Raw genomic sequence first — 16,704 nt, forward strand, 5'->3', positions numbered from 1 at the left:
CCCAAAGGAGCAACGAGCAAATGAAGTAACCACTAAAATATTTGGATATCTTCCCAATGAACGGGGGGTACTGATGGTAACAAACGCGGTTTGAAATTATTTTTCTCCACAGTTTATTCTGCTCTACTTTTGTACAGATGATAAAGCCTTCATGCTCTCAGAGAAGTCAGAGTTAATTGATTTAACACTTAACGTTGGTGTACAAAGAATAAAAGTGGATGAAATGCTCTCATATTTCTAAGCTGAGTAGAGAATCAAGATACCGCAAGGTGCGACGAACCCCATACTCATTACCTTTGTGAAAGAAACGTCGCTATGTCTCAACAGTGCCAACTACCCGGAAACCGATAGCTTTTTAACAGTAATATGCTCGAAGAAAATCTACATTCACAGAAAAATACAAAATATTTATGCATATGATTAGCATGGAGGTTCAAAAACAATGAGAACAGTTGCTGCTTTCGTAAACGAAATGACATATTCCAACTCAGAGTTATGTATTTTGAACGATTTCCAGCAAGAATGCAAATAACGAAGTAATTAAGCAACTAAAATACTTGTAGTTTCCCTCTTGATATTTTTCCTTGCCAGAGGTATGTAATGCCGGAAGTACAGGGACAAAACGACAACGAATCTGCTTACTGATTACAAGAGAAAATCTAGTTTCTTTTAATGAAAGAAGTTTGTTCAAGATGCACAAAACGATAATTTTGACAGTCACAGCATATGCCAAGATAATATTCAGAGAGACTGTAAAGAACCTGATGCAGCTGTACAACAGAAAACTCAAGGATCAGTTATACTACTGAGTAACAAGTCGCACTATTAAATGCAGAGATAAACACTACTCATTCAAAGCATATGGGATCTTCGGAAATGCTAATGTGAAGCGGTGCTTAAATGTGATCGAATAATGGTGATGGAAACATATTCGATATAATGATAAAAGAACTGAAGTTTTCAAGAAAGCGGCACGTATTCCCATCGGTAAGTAAGGTGAAGGACAATTGAAACTCATTTATGATACAGATCAGTTCAAAAAGAAAGTACGGTAATTTCCCATAAATATGTTGGATATATGCTTGTAACTACTTTTCCAAGGTGCCATCACGAATTACATTGTTGCGCAGAATTACACAATCATCTCCATTTATTTTGCGCTGCGTTCGGAAGTGCAATAGGTATTGCAATCTTTGAAACTGGCAAATTACTGTACCTGAAACTTCCTTTAGAAAAGAACGAGATTTTGTATACTATTCTGTGTAAGTTATTGTCATTTCTCATTATTTAATAATGATTTTAACAGGCATTATTCATACATTTATATTTCAACTTGAGAAGTAACTATGGCACAAAATTTGAATCTACAGGGTTAAATTATTTTAAATTGCTGGTCTGGTATTTAAATATCTAAAATTAAAATGGCTCTTTTTAATATAAACTGGAGCTATAATAAAGTAAATAGTGAAAGATCAACATTAAAATGGAATACGTGGGAAACAATGCAGTCCTTATGTCCCAGATACAAAGAACGTGATAAAAAAAAAAAAAAAACAGCAGACAGCGAATAATTCTGAAACTAAAATTTTTGTAATTATAGAATATGAGGACGAGGTCTAGCTAGGGGGATTCGATTGAATTTTCTCATTTTCAGAGGCTGAAGCGCGATCTGTTTAACTGCTAAAAACCGTTCAATAGCCACGACTGCATGTTGTATTGCCTGTTGAATGGTCTTTATCTAGGTGGACTCACTAAAGTTTGCAAAACTGAGGCGGAAGTGAATTGTATGGCAAGAGATGAGAAAGTGTTATTTTGACCTAAAGGAAAGGGTATTCCTATGTACAAAGAATATGACAAAACCTGCAAAATTCAACCCTCCCCCCCCCCCCCCCCCCAAACAACAGGGAATTATATTCTGCAAAATAATTCGAAGACCTATGGAGCAAATGAACAATGGGTCACTTATTTTCTTATGAATCGGTACTTAATTCCTTATATAGCAAAATAAATGTGTTAAGTGAAGTTTTTCCGTCATTTCTTCCTCCAATAAGTAGACAGAAGACCCACAACTGCAGTGCACCGTGCGATGTGTGGGATGGATCACAGTTAGGAACATCGGTACCTAACTATAACTCAATATTTCGTAATTAGTATCTGCTTTGTAAATACTTGGAATAAAAACCTGAAATAATAATACAGTTGTGAATCCTGGACTGGTGTTACGGGAAATAGCTATACTGAAATTAAACTTTCTTAAAGTTAACGAGAAAGACTTATATGAAATGGCAAGAAGCATCCTAAAATTGCGAGAATAAAGATTTGCCGTTTTGAAAGCTCGATACAACGATACTATTATCTGAAATTACTCTGTTGATCATGTTTTGTCAAATTAAAGGTACATACTTCGTTCATTTAGTCCTTAGAGGGCTGCCTAAAACACGTTACGCCCAGAAACCTACCGTTCTCAAGAAGCGAAAGCTGATACGATATGTCTAAGACAAACAGTTTATCGATATTCTACAGATTGGTAAATTCATGCTAGGGAAGGGCGAGGGAACGACTGACAGGGGAAGAGAGAAGATATTCTCCGATACAGTTGTAGACGTATTCTGGAAAAGTCTAAAGAAAATGCAGCTGCTATTGCCAGATGCCAACAAACAACAGCCACCCTGAGATGGGGAATACCGAGAGTCTTGTGATCTGGACACACAACGGTAGACGTCATAAACGAGAGGCCCCTACGAGCGCCAGAGTAACGACTCGCCTCCTTGGGAAATCGATTTTAATTTGTTGATCCGCATCCGGATAAGATTAAGCAGCTCGTTATCTGATGGGACTGCGAGCAACAGGTATAAATGCGAGGAACCTCGAAATCCGCGGCAGTCTGTCACCGAAATATACTTTGGACATCATGATCAAGGTGAGTGGTGTTACACATACGAGAAAAAATAGAATGCGAACGTTTGGTGTTCTAGAAGTATTGTGCTTAAGGTACTCCTAAGGCAAAATTATGACAAAGGGCATGAATAAAGTACACTACGTCGCACAGAGAGAGAAAATACGATGGGACGTTCGGGTAGTTTTTTCATATCGGCTGCCACAACTACATATGCATTAAAAGGCAATTCCATTTTCCTCGTTGCCGAAATCAGCTGACAGTGTGCTCGTAATGTGGACCAGATAGGAGATAGAAATTAAAGACAATACGTACTGTTATATTCGACTGCAGCTGTACGAAATTAAGTTCTTTCCATAAAATTTCTTTTCACGAACGTGATAGTGCGAAGAAAACTGTCTCCACAGTAACGTCAAAAAGTTTATTAGACTGGCTTTTACGAGTGTCTGTCTCAGACACTGCATTAAAGACTGACTTAATAGAATGTTTACAAGGAAAAGGCGCAGTCAGAATTTTGCTAGGGACAACACACAAATATTGGAAGGAGGGGGTTTGTACCTATTGTGAATTTATGCGTCACACTGAGTACTGGACGTTGCTAGACAAATATTCTCGTTGTAGTCGCATTTGTTGGTCCAATGTGACTTCTTAGTTCTGTCTGCACAAAAACCAGATTTTTTTTTCAGAACATTGTAGAAGTCGTGTATTATAATGTTCGAAGTGCCATACAACGAAAAATGTTGCGTTTGTATTGAGTTGTGGTGGTATGATATAGTGTACGAGAAAAAATTTATTCACAAGGGTACTGATTTCCATCGATCATTCAAAATTTGTTAGATGAGCAGTTACATTTGACGCGATCCTGATTGTAATGACATTTTAATACATGCACATCTGAAAATAACCATTTACGTGAAAATGGGCATAAATAATGAACAGACTTTCTTATCAAAACATCAGAGCCATGACTTCTTTTCATCTAAGTAGTGTAATAAACTGCGGAATACACGCTGTCAACAACATAATAGATTTGTGGACGAAATGAGGCCATTTTTTTGACAGGAGGACCTCACCAAATGCCTTTCTTTGACTTTCTACATACTGAGAGGATTTTTTGGTCGATGACTGGACATCATTTATTTAAAGCAGCTTAGATTACCAAGCTTCGGTAGGTACAAAACATTTGCGAGATGTTAACATAGTGCCACTAGGTGAACGTGTAGTGAAAAAGTTTTGTTACCGAAAAGCCAATGATTCGAATCTTGGTTCTGCCAACTGTTTTTAATTTTAATTAAATTTCTTATTTATTATTAAATGGAAATGTTAGTTAATAAGTGCAAAACCATAGTTTGTGAGCAAAAATATCATATTTTTATTTGTACTTACTAATCAAACGAAAGTAAAATAAAATTTAACACTGAAATGCGAATATTATTATTGTTAAATGAAAAAAAAATTTCTAACTTTAGCTCTTCAGTTTCTAAAAACAAGAAAATATTTTATTTTTTTATTTCATGTTACGAATTTTTGTATTAAATTTTAACCAACTGTAAGTACTTGAAATATGGCATCATTGCTGATGAAAAATAATAAGTATTTAATACAATTTCGTAGGCTTCTGTGGCCAGAGTCAGTCAACATAAAAGTTTTCTGGGTATGGTACCGCGTCATATTATATAAAACTACTGCTGGAGTAAACCAACGTTTTGGCCACGGTTGCAGCGGACCCAGAAGATGGTTGCTGATACCGTTACCGAAACGTTGATTTTTCTCCAGCATTAATTTTATACAATCTGACACGGTACCATACCACGAAAACTTTCATGTCAAATACGTTATTTCTTTTGGGAAACTGCGATTCGTTATTTCTTAATCAACGTTTCCATTTGTTAATAGAAGTGAAAACGCAAGTAAAATACATTAACAAGATTTCAACAACTGGCTTTCCAATTACAAGTACCTTAGGCTTAGCGTTCGGCTACTAACGACCACATTGCAAATGGTTCAAACTTAACAGTGTTCGGAAATCTGATTTGCAAACGCAAAGGCGTCTTTTCGAGTCTTGGTCCACTTTTTGAAAATTCCGTCGTAATGCTACAGGAAGTGGACTTCTAGGCTGACCTCCAGACTAAATAAGTATGAAGAAAAGCGAAGATCACAGTTGGTAAGTTCTCTTTCTGAAACAAACTGAATATCAGCGAGTCACGAGGAGTGCGTCGCACAAGAAGCAGGGTGGCTTCTATATGGGTCTTTGAGTCTCTTAAAATAACGTAGTGTGTTTGGAGTGTGACGTAGATTTGGGGTTCACCTATGGTTTTGGTTGTCAGCTGCTGGTTGCTGTCGCGGTGTTGGGTGCCTGCTTGGCTGAGGAGGCGCCGAAACCCAGGGCCGTCTTCAGGTCGTCCTCCGCCGTGGGCGACCCCAACAACTGGCACGCCACCTTCAGGTCAGTACCAAGGAGGGGGTCTCAGTGTCGGCTTCTACTCTCTCCTCATTGTTGTGTTAACTTCATCTCTCGCAGCCCTCTGGTCGTAAGAAGTATTCTAATCGTTTTGGCCTTCTGATAAGCTTCTCTTCTTTCAGTTTGTGTCCTGGCCCACGCTATGTGATTGTATGGCTTGCTGTTGATTGATCTTACGTATGAAGCTGGTTGGCGGAAGTCGACAGTCAACAACCAAGTTACTGATTATTGAAACTCCGACTACTGAGTGCATTTGAGAATTTTCAGGAATTCTGACAAGTCGATTGTGTTAAATGATGGACGCTCGTTAATAGCAGTAATTAATGTGTTTCTTTAATCAGTACAGAACCGTGGAAATATGTGATAGAATTTCGTGTTCATATGTGAATAGAGCAGTCAACTAACATTCATGAAGATAGGTACTGCATGTTAGATTAAGCATTTCAAGTCTGAATAAAGTTACCACTTTTATGACTGATTGACAGCGCAAAAAGTGTACCGCTTTCTCGTTGAATATTTATTCACTCTCATGTTTTGTAAACCTTCTTCACTCCTTTACACGTGATTTTATCCTAGAACACTGGGGTTTCCATTTCAACGTTACCCTGTAGTGAGTCTGTTTTCTAGATTTTCTTTCGTTCAAAATTCTTTTTATACTATGGAATCCAATGTACCATGGATTTCTTGCCGTTCCCTCTAATATTTCGTTCCAAAAGTTCTTGCCAGCAGTTTGATTAATGAATTTTACTGCCGCCAACTTATATTTCGCGGAAAGAACACAAAGATAAGAGAGATTAGGGCTCGTACAGAGGCGTATACGCCGTCATTTTTCCCTCGTTCTGTTTGGGAGTGGAACAGGGAGCGAAGATGCTAGTTGTGGTACGAGGTACCCTCCGCCAGGCACCGTATGGTGGATTGCGGAGTATGTGTGTAGATGTAGATGTAGAATACCTAAAGAGCTTAAGCAGTAGAACATTACTCCTTCTGCAAACCTAATTTCACGGTGCTGAATAAGCCAGTAGCTATTCTATGGCCAAAGAAAGCGGGATGGGGAGAGCATATTATTTGCATGGAAACTTGCTTTTGGCACCACAGTTCACATCTAATCACATAACAGATTAGAAAATATCAGCTCACAGTCAACAGACGGCGATTTTCGTATTTGTACAACAACTGGAACGCACATACTGCTAAATATCAAGCAAAGTGCAGTGATGTTCCATTTTTATCCAGGTGACTGACACCTGTAACAGAACTGAGGAAAAATGTAGAAATAACCTTAGCAAGAAATGAAAGAAGAACAGTTCGCCATACAGATAAATCAAATAAGATTACATAAGTTACTTCATGGAAACGTATATTTTCAACATGAAGAAGCAAACACACTCCCAGTCAAAAAATTAATAGCATTTGGGATATGTACAAACAAAATATTTTGCATACTATTCTTTCAGTTTAGAGAAAAGATCGTTTCGTTGTCTTTCTATTTTTGTTTCGTTGTTTTTCGAGGTGTCACATGAAAGCTCAGTCTGCAAGCTAAGGGAAACAGCTATCACAATTACAGTAAAGTTTCTTTTTTTTATTTCTTCGTCCCAGCTACGACTCTCCAGATGGCACGGTGCGTGAAGAGTCCATGCTGCTGAAGAGAATCGACGACAAGTTCGTGCCAGACATTAAGGGCCGCTCTTCCTGGGTTGACGAGCAGTCGGAGAAGAAGATCGAGCTGACGTACGAAGCTGACGAGCAGGGCTTCCGTGCCGAGGGAGAGCACATCCCCAAGCCGGAGCCGCCTGTGGTAAGTCTCCCCGAGAATACACAAGGCAGAACGTGTGTAAACCTTCAGCCTGAATCTGTAGCTTATACAACCTAGGCCACTGGCATTTATTCAAAGAATATGCAGGTAACAATATTGAGCACTACAGCTCGTGAAAATGATATCATACCTTAACGATTCGTTGTAAAAATAAATCAGCCGAAACCAATTATTTTCCCTTGCTTACAGTACCTTTAAACCAAAAGATCTCGAGACGTGTTAATAATTCTGACGCAGTGGATGAAGATGAAATGGGAGATATGACTGCGTGAAGAGTTTGATAGAGCACTGGAAGACCTAAGTCGAAACAAGGCCCCGGTAGTAGACAACATTCCATTAGAACTACTGACAGCCTTGGGAGAGTCAGTCGCGACAAAACTCTACCATCTGGTGAGCAAAATGTATGAGACAGGCCAAATTCCCTCAGACTTCAAGAAGAATATAATAGTTCCAATCCCAAAGAAAGCAGGTGTTGACAGATGTGAAAATTACCGAACTATCAGTTTAATAAGTTAGAATTCTGAAGGCGGCAGGGGTAAAATAAAGGCAGCGAAAGGCTACTTACAATTTGTACAGAAAGCAGATGGCAGTTATAAGAGTCGAGGGGCATGAAAGGGAAGCAGTGGTTGGGAAGGGAGTGAGACAGGGTTGTAGCCTCTCTCCGATGCTATTCAATCTGTATATTGAGCAAGCTGTAAAGGAAACAAAAGAAAAGTTCGGAGTAGGTATTAAAATCCATGGAGAAGAAATAAAAACTTGGAGGCTCACCGATGACATTGTAATTCCGTCAGAGACAGCAAAGGACTTGGAAGAGCAGTTGAACGGAATGGATAGTGTCTTGAAAGGAGGCTATAAGATGAACATCAACAAAAGCAAAACGAGGATAATGCAGTGTAGTCGAATTAAGTCGGGTGATGCTGGCGGAATTAGATTAGGAAATGAGACACTTTAAGTAGTAAAGGTGTTTTGCTATTTGGGGAGCAAAATAACTGATGAAGATCGAAGTAGAGAGGATATAAAATATAGACTGGCAATGGCAAGGAAAGCGATTCTGAAGAAGAAAAATTTGTTAACATCGAGTATAGATTTCAGTGTCAGGAAGTCGTTTCTGAAAGTATTTGTAAGGGGTGTAGCCATGTATGGAAGTGAAACATGGACGATAAGTAATTTAGACAAGAAGAGAATAGAAGCTTTCGAAATGTGGTGCTACAGAAGAATGCTGAAGATTAGATGGGTAGATCACATAAGTAATGAGGAGGTATTGAATAGAATTGGGGAGAAGAGGAGTTTGTGGCACAACTTGAGTAGAAGAAGGGATCGGTTGGTGGGACATGTTCTGAGGCATCAAGGGATCACCAATTTAGTACTGGAGGGTAACGTGGAGGGTAAAAATCATAGAGGGAGACCAAGAGATGAATACACTAAGCAATTCAGAAGGATGTAGGCTGCAGTACGTACTGGGAGATGAAGAAGTTTGCACAGGATAGAGTAGCATGGAGAGCTGCATCAAACCAGTCTCAGGACTGAAGACCACAACAACAACAGGACCGGAAAACTGACATTTATATTATGATGTACTCACTAGACACGTGTCTTTCTTGTTTACAGGGCCAATGGACGTACTTAGAGAGTTAATATATCTCTTCCACAACAAAGTCATTTTTATTTTATTTTCTTCTTAAAAAAATGCAAAATCGTCAAGTGACTAATACGCTCCCGATGAATCAACTTGATGAACGATGAAGCGAGTGTCTTTAAAATAATCATTAGTAATTCAAATATTGTGGTGAGATTTTTTAGGTAGCGTCCTTTCCGGCTGGTGGTACAGAGCGGGAGGGAATGAGATAACAGAAGACATGGGAGGTGAATAGCGTTTCGCACATTTATCTTAATTGGTATAAGTCTTGGGACTGAAGACAACAACAAAAACAGGAATGACCCTACGACTTACCTTAGAAAGTGGGGTAAAGAAAGGTGAACCTACATTCAGAGTATTTTCAGATTAGGGAAAATTTTGAACTACGTTGACTGGATCACACTCTTCTGAAATACGAAGGCAGAAAGGATAACATACAGGAGTAAAAAGTTATTTACAACTTGTACAGAAAGCAGATAGCAGTTATAAAACTCGAAGGACATGAAAGAGGCAGATTGGTTGAGAAGCATGTGACGTTATTGTTGTGCTCTATCCCTGATGTTATTCGATCTGGACACAGGAATCAAGCAGAAATTGGGAAACTGAATTACAGTTCAGAAAATGGCTTTGAGCACTATGGGACTTAACATCTATGGTCATCAGTCCCCTAGAACTTAGAACTACTTAAACCTAACTAACCTAAGGACAGCACACAACACCCAGTCATCACGAGGCAAAGTTCAGAAAGAAGAACAGAAACTTCGAGGTTTATGATAAAGTAATTCTATCAGAGAAAAGTGCTTGGAAGAGCAATTGAACGAAATAGATAATGCCCTGAAAAGAGAGTGTAAGACAAACGTCAAGAAAAGTAAACGAATATAATCAGGCGGTGCTGGGAGAATTACCTTAGGAAATGAGACACTAATAGTCTATGAGTTTCGCATATGGATGGCCGAAATAAGAAGGATATTAAATGGAGGTTGACTATAGCAGTAAAAAAATTCTGAAAAAGAGGACAATGTTAACATCTAATTTAAATTCTAGTGTTAATAAGTCTTTTCTGAAGATATTTATTTTGAGTTTAGGGTTCAGAAGAGAAAGAAAGAAGCTTCTGAAATGTGGTGCTGCCGAAGAAAGGCACTTTCTGAAGCATCAAGTAAATGTCTGCTTGGTGTCAGAAGGAAGTGTGGTGGACAAACGTTGTAGAGTAACAACAAAGACCGAGTACAGCTTGAAATGGATAAAGGTTGCAGTAATTATGCAGAGACTAGTGTGAAAGCAACATGAAGCCATTCTTCGGACTGAAGACAACGTAACAACACCAATCTGAAGACGTTACATCTTTCCTTTAACCGTTGCTGCTGTTGTGAATATGCAGGTTACAGCATTATGTGAGAAAAACTTCGTGTTGTTCAAAAATAAAATTTGGAACTGATGTAACTTTCAATTGTTTGCACTTTACTCGCCAATTAATTAGCTATTAACTTATGTAGTCACAACAGTGACGTAAGCAACTTTTGGCACTCTTGTATTTCTATCTTTTAGTCAAGCTAGAGACACGTTCCGGCCTTCTGACACCATCACCTAATCGCCTCTACAAGCGCTGGTGGTGGTTTATTGCAGGTGCCGGTCCAGGTGGAGTCTGGAAAGCAGACGGTGATCGCGGTAGAGCCGCACGTGGCTCCTGCGCCGAAGATTCCTCTGCCACCGCCGCCCCCGCCGTCTTCGCCAACCAGGAAGAACGTCGGCCACAGGTTCATCGAGTGAACGCGCTGTAGCAGCAGCCAGCTGGCTCATATCACCGCAGGCGTCATCGGGACAGGTCCTGTAGCTGTGCAGGGCAAGGTACTCCGTCCCACATGACGTCACGGTCACTACGATGACGCGCGACCAACAAGGGACTACGGCCTTTACCTTAGACATCATAGCGTAATAACTGTGTGTAAGCAATCAACTGACGAGATGTACAGAGCAGCAGATTTGGGGTCAGAGCCGTTCGTTGCAGATGTACATTACTTCTCTATAAGCAATAAATCGTATTTAACACTACAAGGAGAACAACATATGAATGAACCTCGCCTCCACCAATGAAAGTCTATTATTTTCCAGAGCAACAATCTACATGCTAATATAACTCATGTGTGTCTCAAAGAAATTGTTCCAGGAAAATAGCGTCCTATTAATACTATAATTTATTTAGTAAACGCAGTCTTGTTCGCATTTAAGATGATAATTTTTATCTTCAGATGGCCGGTTTTGATCTTATAAAGACATCACCATCACTGCTCCAGTGTTCTTCAGGCCAGCACGGACGGACCTACTCCACGTCAGCGATTTTTACTGTCATCAAGGACTGTAGCTCTGATGATGTTTTTAGAAAATCGAAACCGGTTATTTTAAGATAAAAATTAACAACTTAAAGGCGACCACGACTGTGTTTACTAAATAGGTAACACATGCGTCTGTTTCAACTGTTTCCCGTGGCCCTACCTGTCGTCAATATGTCCCTATTAGCAGCAGTTACAGATATATACAGGAGGGTGTATAGAACCCTGGAAGAAGCTGCACATCACTATCTTTCGTTGCCTGAATACTATGTCTTCCCATTTCCCTTAACTAAACGGCGCCAGAGAGTGTTACTTCGTATTTTCATAAGGATGAATCATTTGTTGATATCTAGCTGACATAAATAAGGAGACTAGGCGAACTATGATCACAGGATACTTTGACACTGAACCATCAGAAGTGAAGAGAGACACCCGCTTTCTTTTCTTCAATTATGTTACTTTGCAGTTCGCACCACTGACTAAAGTATGGTGAAACGGCTGCAGCGTTTATAATGAGTAGGATCGAAATATTCTTGTGTTTGGCTAAGGTACTCGTAGTTGTTCCACTGAAACGTGATGAGATTATAAGACTCTTAGAGACAAGAGCCATGACTACAATTCCATTTCAGTTCATTAAAAAAATTACTGATTTAATGAAATTAACTATTTATGTGAATAACACTACATATATGGACAGAGAGAGATAGAGAGAGATAAATGACTTGGAACTACAGTACGATCAAGTAACAACTGCGAGTTTTCTACAACAGTGTCTTACCAGTCCAAGCACAACTGAAAAAAACCGGGAAAATAGTCTGATTTACTAGATTTTCCTTCTCAAACCAGAGATATACCATCAGTTACTCGCATCAATAACCAAACTAAACAACTATTTAAAGACAGTACAGAAATTTGAACTGAAAGACATTGAACTCTTGAACTATGAAACAAAGCAGTTACCACCATACTTAAAGAAAAAATGTGGAAAAAGGCTACCCTCATACAGCAAAAAATACAGTTAAAGAGAGCAAATTTTGAAAGTACAGCACAACAGAAAGTGGCAGCTACGTAAATCTTTCATCAAAACTGAGGTGTAGATGTTTCATGTTTTTCTTAAAAGTGAGAACGCTATCCCATGGTGTTCTACATCTACATCTACATGGTTACTCTGCAATTAACACTCAAGCGCCTGGCAGAGGGTTCATCGAACCATTTTCATACTACTCCTCTACCATTCCACTCTCGAATGGCGCGTGGGAAAAAGGAACAAATAAATCTTTCCGTTCGAGCTCTGATTTCTCTTATTTTATTATGATTATCGTTTCTCCCTATGTAGGTGGGTGTCAACAAAATATTTTCTTATTCGGAAAAGAAAGTTGGTGGCTGAAATTTCGTAAATAGATCTCGCTGCAACGAAAACCGCTTTTGTTTCAGTGACTGCCACCCCAACTCGCGTATCATATCTGTGACACACTCACTCCTATTGCGCGATAACACGAAACGAGCTGCCCTTCTTTGCACTTTTTCGACGTCCTCCGTCATTCCTACCTGGTGAGGATCCCATACCGCGCAGCAATATTCCAGCAGAGGACGGACAAGTGTAATGTAGGCTGTCTCTTTAGTGGGTTTCTCCAATCTTCTAAGTGTTCTGCCAACAAAGCGCAGTCTTTGTTTCGCCTTCCCCACAATATTATCTATGTGGTCTTTCCAATTTAAGTTGCTCGTAACTGAATTTCTAGGTATTTCGTCGAATTCACAGCCATTAGATTTGTGTGATTTAAGGTGTACCAAAAATGTATCGGATTTCTTTTAGTACCATTGTGGATGACCTCGCATTTTTCTTTGTTTAGTGCCAATTGCCACTTTTCGTACCATACAGAAATTCTCCGTAGATCATTTCTAATTGGAATTGATCGTCTGATGATTTTTCTAGACGGTAAATTACAGCGTCATCTGCAAACAATATAATGGGGCTGCTCAGAGTATCACCTACATCATTTATGTAAATCAGGAACAGCAGAGGGCCTATGACACTACCTTGCGGAACGCCAGATATCACTGCTATTAAACTCGTTGATTTACCGTTTATCACTGCGATCTGTGACCTATCTGAGAGGAAATTACTAATTCAGTCACACAACTGAGACGATACTCCACATGCACGCAATTTGATTAATAGTCGCTTGTGAGTAACGGTATCAAAAGCGTTCTGGAAATTTAGAAATATGGAATAGATATGAGATCCCTTGTAGACAGCACTCATTACTTCATGGGAATAAAGAGCTATATTTCCTGAATCCGTGTTGGTTATGTATCAATAAGTCATTTTCTTCAAGGTGATTCATGATGTCCGAGTACAGTATATGTTCCAAAATCCCACTGCAAGTTGAGGTCAGTGATATGGGTCTGTAATTCAGTGGGTTACTCCTATTTCCTTTCTTGTATATTGGTGTGACCTGTGCCACTTTCCAGTCTTTAGCAACAGACATTCCGTCAAGTGAGCGGTTGTATAGGATTGCTAACAAAGGCGCTATTGTGTCTGCATACTCTGAAAGGAACCTGATTGGTATACCATCTGGACCGGAAGGCTTGCCTTTCTTACGTGATTTGAGTTGTTTCGCAACACGTAAGGTATCTACATTTACGTCAGTCATGCTAACAGCTGTTCTGGTTTCGAATTCTGGAATATTTACTTCGTCTTCTTTCGTAAAATTAGTAAAAAAGAGCGATTAAAATCAGCGCAAGCAGTTTTCGCTCATTGCCCCGTCCATTTCATCGTCAACTGTCGGATGGTTAGGCTAACTAATTGCAAACCGATCACTGACATCGGTTTTCAGGAATCACAAAATGTAGGTGCCCCACTGAAGACACTTTAGAGTTGTGCACTAATATAGAGTTGATACAGAAGGTGTCAAAAACAGACAGAAAAAGTATCACCTGCGAAAAAATCAAGACTATTTGAAGAAATTATTGTGAAACAATTCGAAGGATCCACAGCGTTTTGGGAATAAAACTATAAAATATACTGCATTCAGTGCCTTATCAAACATTTCTGTTAGTTACTTACTCTTTTCACAATTAAAGGTTATTTTTTTATAAGTGATTTATAAACACCCTTGACATTCGATCCATGGCAAAGACTTTACATTGGCAACATCTGAACGCAGTATTTCGTAAAGAAATACTTTATATTTCCTAGATTTTCTGGGTAATGATAACTGCAAGTAGCCTGATGTTAAGTCCATTGTACTAATATATTTCCCGCGCCCGGGTTCCCGGGTTCGATTCCCGGCGGGGTCAGGGATTTTCTCTGCCTCGTGATGACTGGGTGTTGTGTGATGTCCTTAGTTTAGTTAGGTTTAAGTAGTTATAAGTTCTAGGGGACTGACAACCATAGATGTTAAGTCCCATAGTGCTCAGAGCCATTTGAATCATTTTTTGAACTAATATATTTGGCTCCTTCAAATGTAGTCAGTAAGTCATCTGTAATTAGAGGCCTCTGAATTTCTCCTTCGATTTTTCGATTTAAGGTATCTAACATTAAATGGACTGCTGCTTCTAATTTTTTAATTGCTTCTAATGGGTTGTAGCAACAGCTTTCAGAAAGTCCAATAATACTTCATTGCTCCATTTCTTCGATTTCTGTTTGTACTGTTTCGTTAGTTAGTAGTGGTAATGGAGAAGCCTTAATGTCGTTAGTTATCCCTGGTTTCAATGAAGTTTTTTTAATAAACCCATTAGTCTATCTTATTCAGTGTTATTAAGAGAGGTAGGCTCATTGATTATATGAACTACATCTTCTTTCTCATTAACTAGATTCTTATGTTGGAGATCATTTATGCAATTATCTAACGATGGTGCTCCTACTCCTAATGCTTGTGACGGGGCCAATTCCAGTTGTAAGTATATTTCGCTTATTGTCTCTTTACATGGGGAGGAAATCTTGCTTCATCGAAATCTATTAATATCATATTTTCATATAGCCAGTCTTTGCCTAAGAAAATAGGGAGATTCAGTATTACCAATACTATGACTACCAATACTATACTTCACTATTAATTTTTCTTTAACAGGTTTATCCATTTTTTCTGTACTTTCCGTTATTTCAATCCCAGTAACTGGTAAACTGTAAGCTTATAAAGCAGCCCATGTTCTTCCACAGAGCTCTTGTCAGTAACATATATTACACTGACTGACTGTACAATAATATCGACTGGTATGTGTTACCACTTCTCTACCTTCAAATACTCTTTCGTTTCCCCTCCTTCTAATAATTCTTCATATAGATTAGCATCATTCTGAAATTCCAGATACCTTAGAGTGTTTCTCTTTGTTGCTGTTGGGAATTTTTACTTTGAATGTATTTTGTGCATTATTTTTCCATTTGTGTGATGTCTTATTAAACAGCCGATTGTTTGCTCCTTCTGCATCATCCTGAATATCTTTTTTTGTTGCATTGATTACTTACTAGTAGAATTATTTATATTTTGCCAGTTGTTAGTGATATACACTCCTGGAAATTGAAATAAGAACACCGTGAATTCATTGTCCCAGGAAGGGGATACTTTATTGACACATTCCTGGGGTCAGATACATCACATGATCACACTGACAGAACCACAGGCACATAGACACAGGCAACAGAGCATGCACAATGTCGGCACTAGTACAGTCTATATCCATCTTTCGCAGCAATGCAGGCTGCTATTCTCCCGTGGAGACGATCGTAGAGATGCTGGATGTAGTCCTGTGGAACGGCTTGCCATGCCATTTCCACCTGGCGCCTCAGTTGGACCAGCGTTCGTGCTGGACGTGCAGACCGCGTCAGACGACTCTTCATCCAGTCCCAAACATGCTCAATGGGGGACAGATCCGGAGATCTTGCTGGCCAGGGTAGTTGACTTACACCTTCTAGAGCACGTTGGGTGGCACGGATACATGCGGACGTGCATTGTCCTGTTGGAACAGCAAGTTCCCTTGCCGGTCTAGGAATGGTAGAACGATGGGTTCGATGACGGTTTGGATGCACCGTGCACTATTCAGTGTCCCCTTGACGATCACCAGTGGTGTACGGCCAGTGTAGGAGATCGCTCCCCACACCATGATGCCGGGTGTTGGCCCTGTGTGCCTCGGTCGTATTCAGTCCTGATTGTGGCGCTCACCTGCACGGCGCCAAACACGCATACGACCATCATTGGCACCAAGGCAGAAGCGACTCTCATCGCTGAAGACGACACGTCTCCATTCGTCCCTCCATTCACGCCTGTCGCGACACCACTGGAGGCGGGCTGCACGATGTTGGGGCGTGAGCGGAAGACGGCCTAACGGTGTGCGGGACCGTAGCCCAGCTTCATGGAGACTGTTGCGAATGGTCCTCGCCGATACCCCAGGCGCAACAGTGTCCCTAATTTGCTGGGAAGTGGCGGTGCGGTCCCCTACGGCACTGCGTAGGATCCTACGGTCTTGGCGTGCATCCGTGCGTCGCTGCGGTCCGGTCCCAGGTCGACGGGCACGTGCTCCTTCCGCCGACCACTGGCGACAACATCGATGTACTGTGGAGACCTCACGCCC

General features: G+C 40.0%; 1 protein-coding gene across 1 annotated transcript; it reads left to right on the forward strand.

The window, feature by feature from the left end:
• Positions 1-2,911: 2,911 nt before the first annotated feature.
• LOC126101289 (larval cuticle protein 65Ab1-like) lies at positions 2,912-10,573 on the forward strand. Its single transcript, XM_049911969.1, has 4 exons — positions 2,912-2,920; positions 5,224-5,342; positions 6,954-7,152; positions 10,430-10,573. The coding sequence occupies exons 1-4, from the start codon at positions 2,912-2,914 to the stop codon at positions 10,571-10,573; spliced, it is 471 nt and encodes a 156-aa protein (XP_049767926.1).
• Positions 10,574-16,704: the final 6,131 nt, after the last annotated feature.

This window comes from Schistocerca cancellata, chromosome 9, assembly GCF_023864275.1.
Source record: "Schistocerca cancellata isolate TAMUIC-IGC-003103 chromosome 9, iqSchCanc2.1, whole genome shotgun sequence".
NCBI classification, from domain to species: domain Eukaryota; kingdom Metazoa; phylum Arthropoda; class Insecta; order Orthoptera; family Acrididae; genus Schistocerca; species Schistocerca cancellata.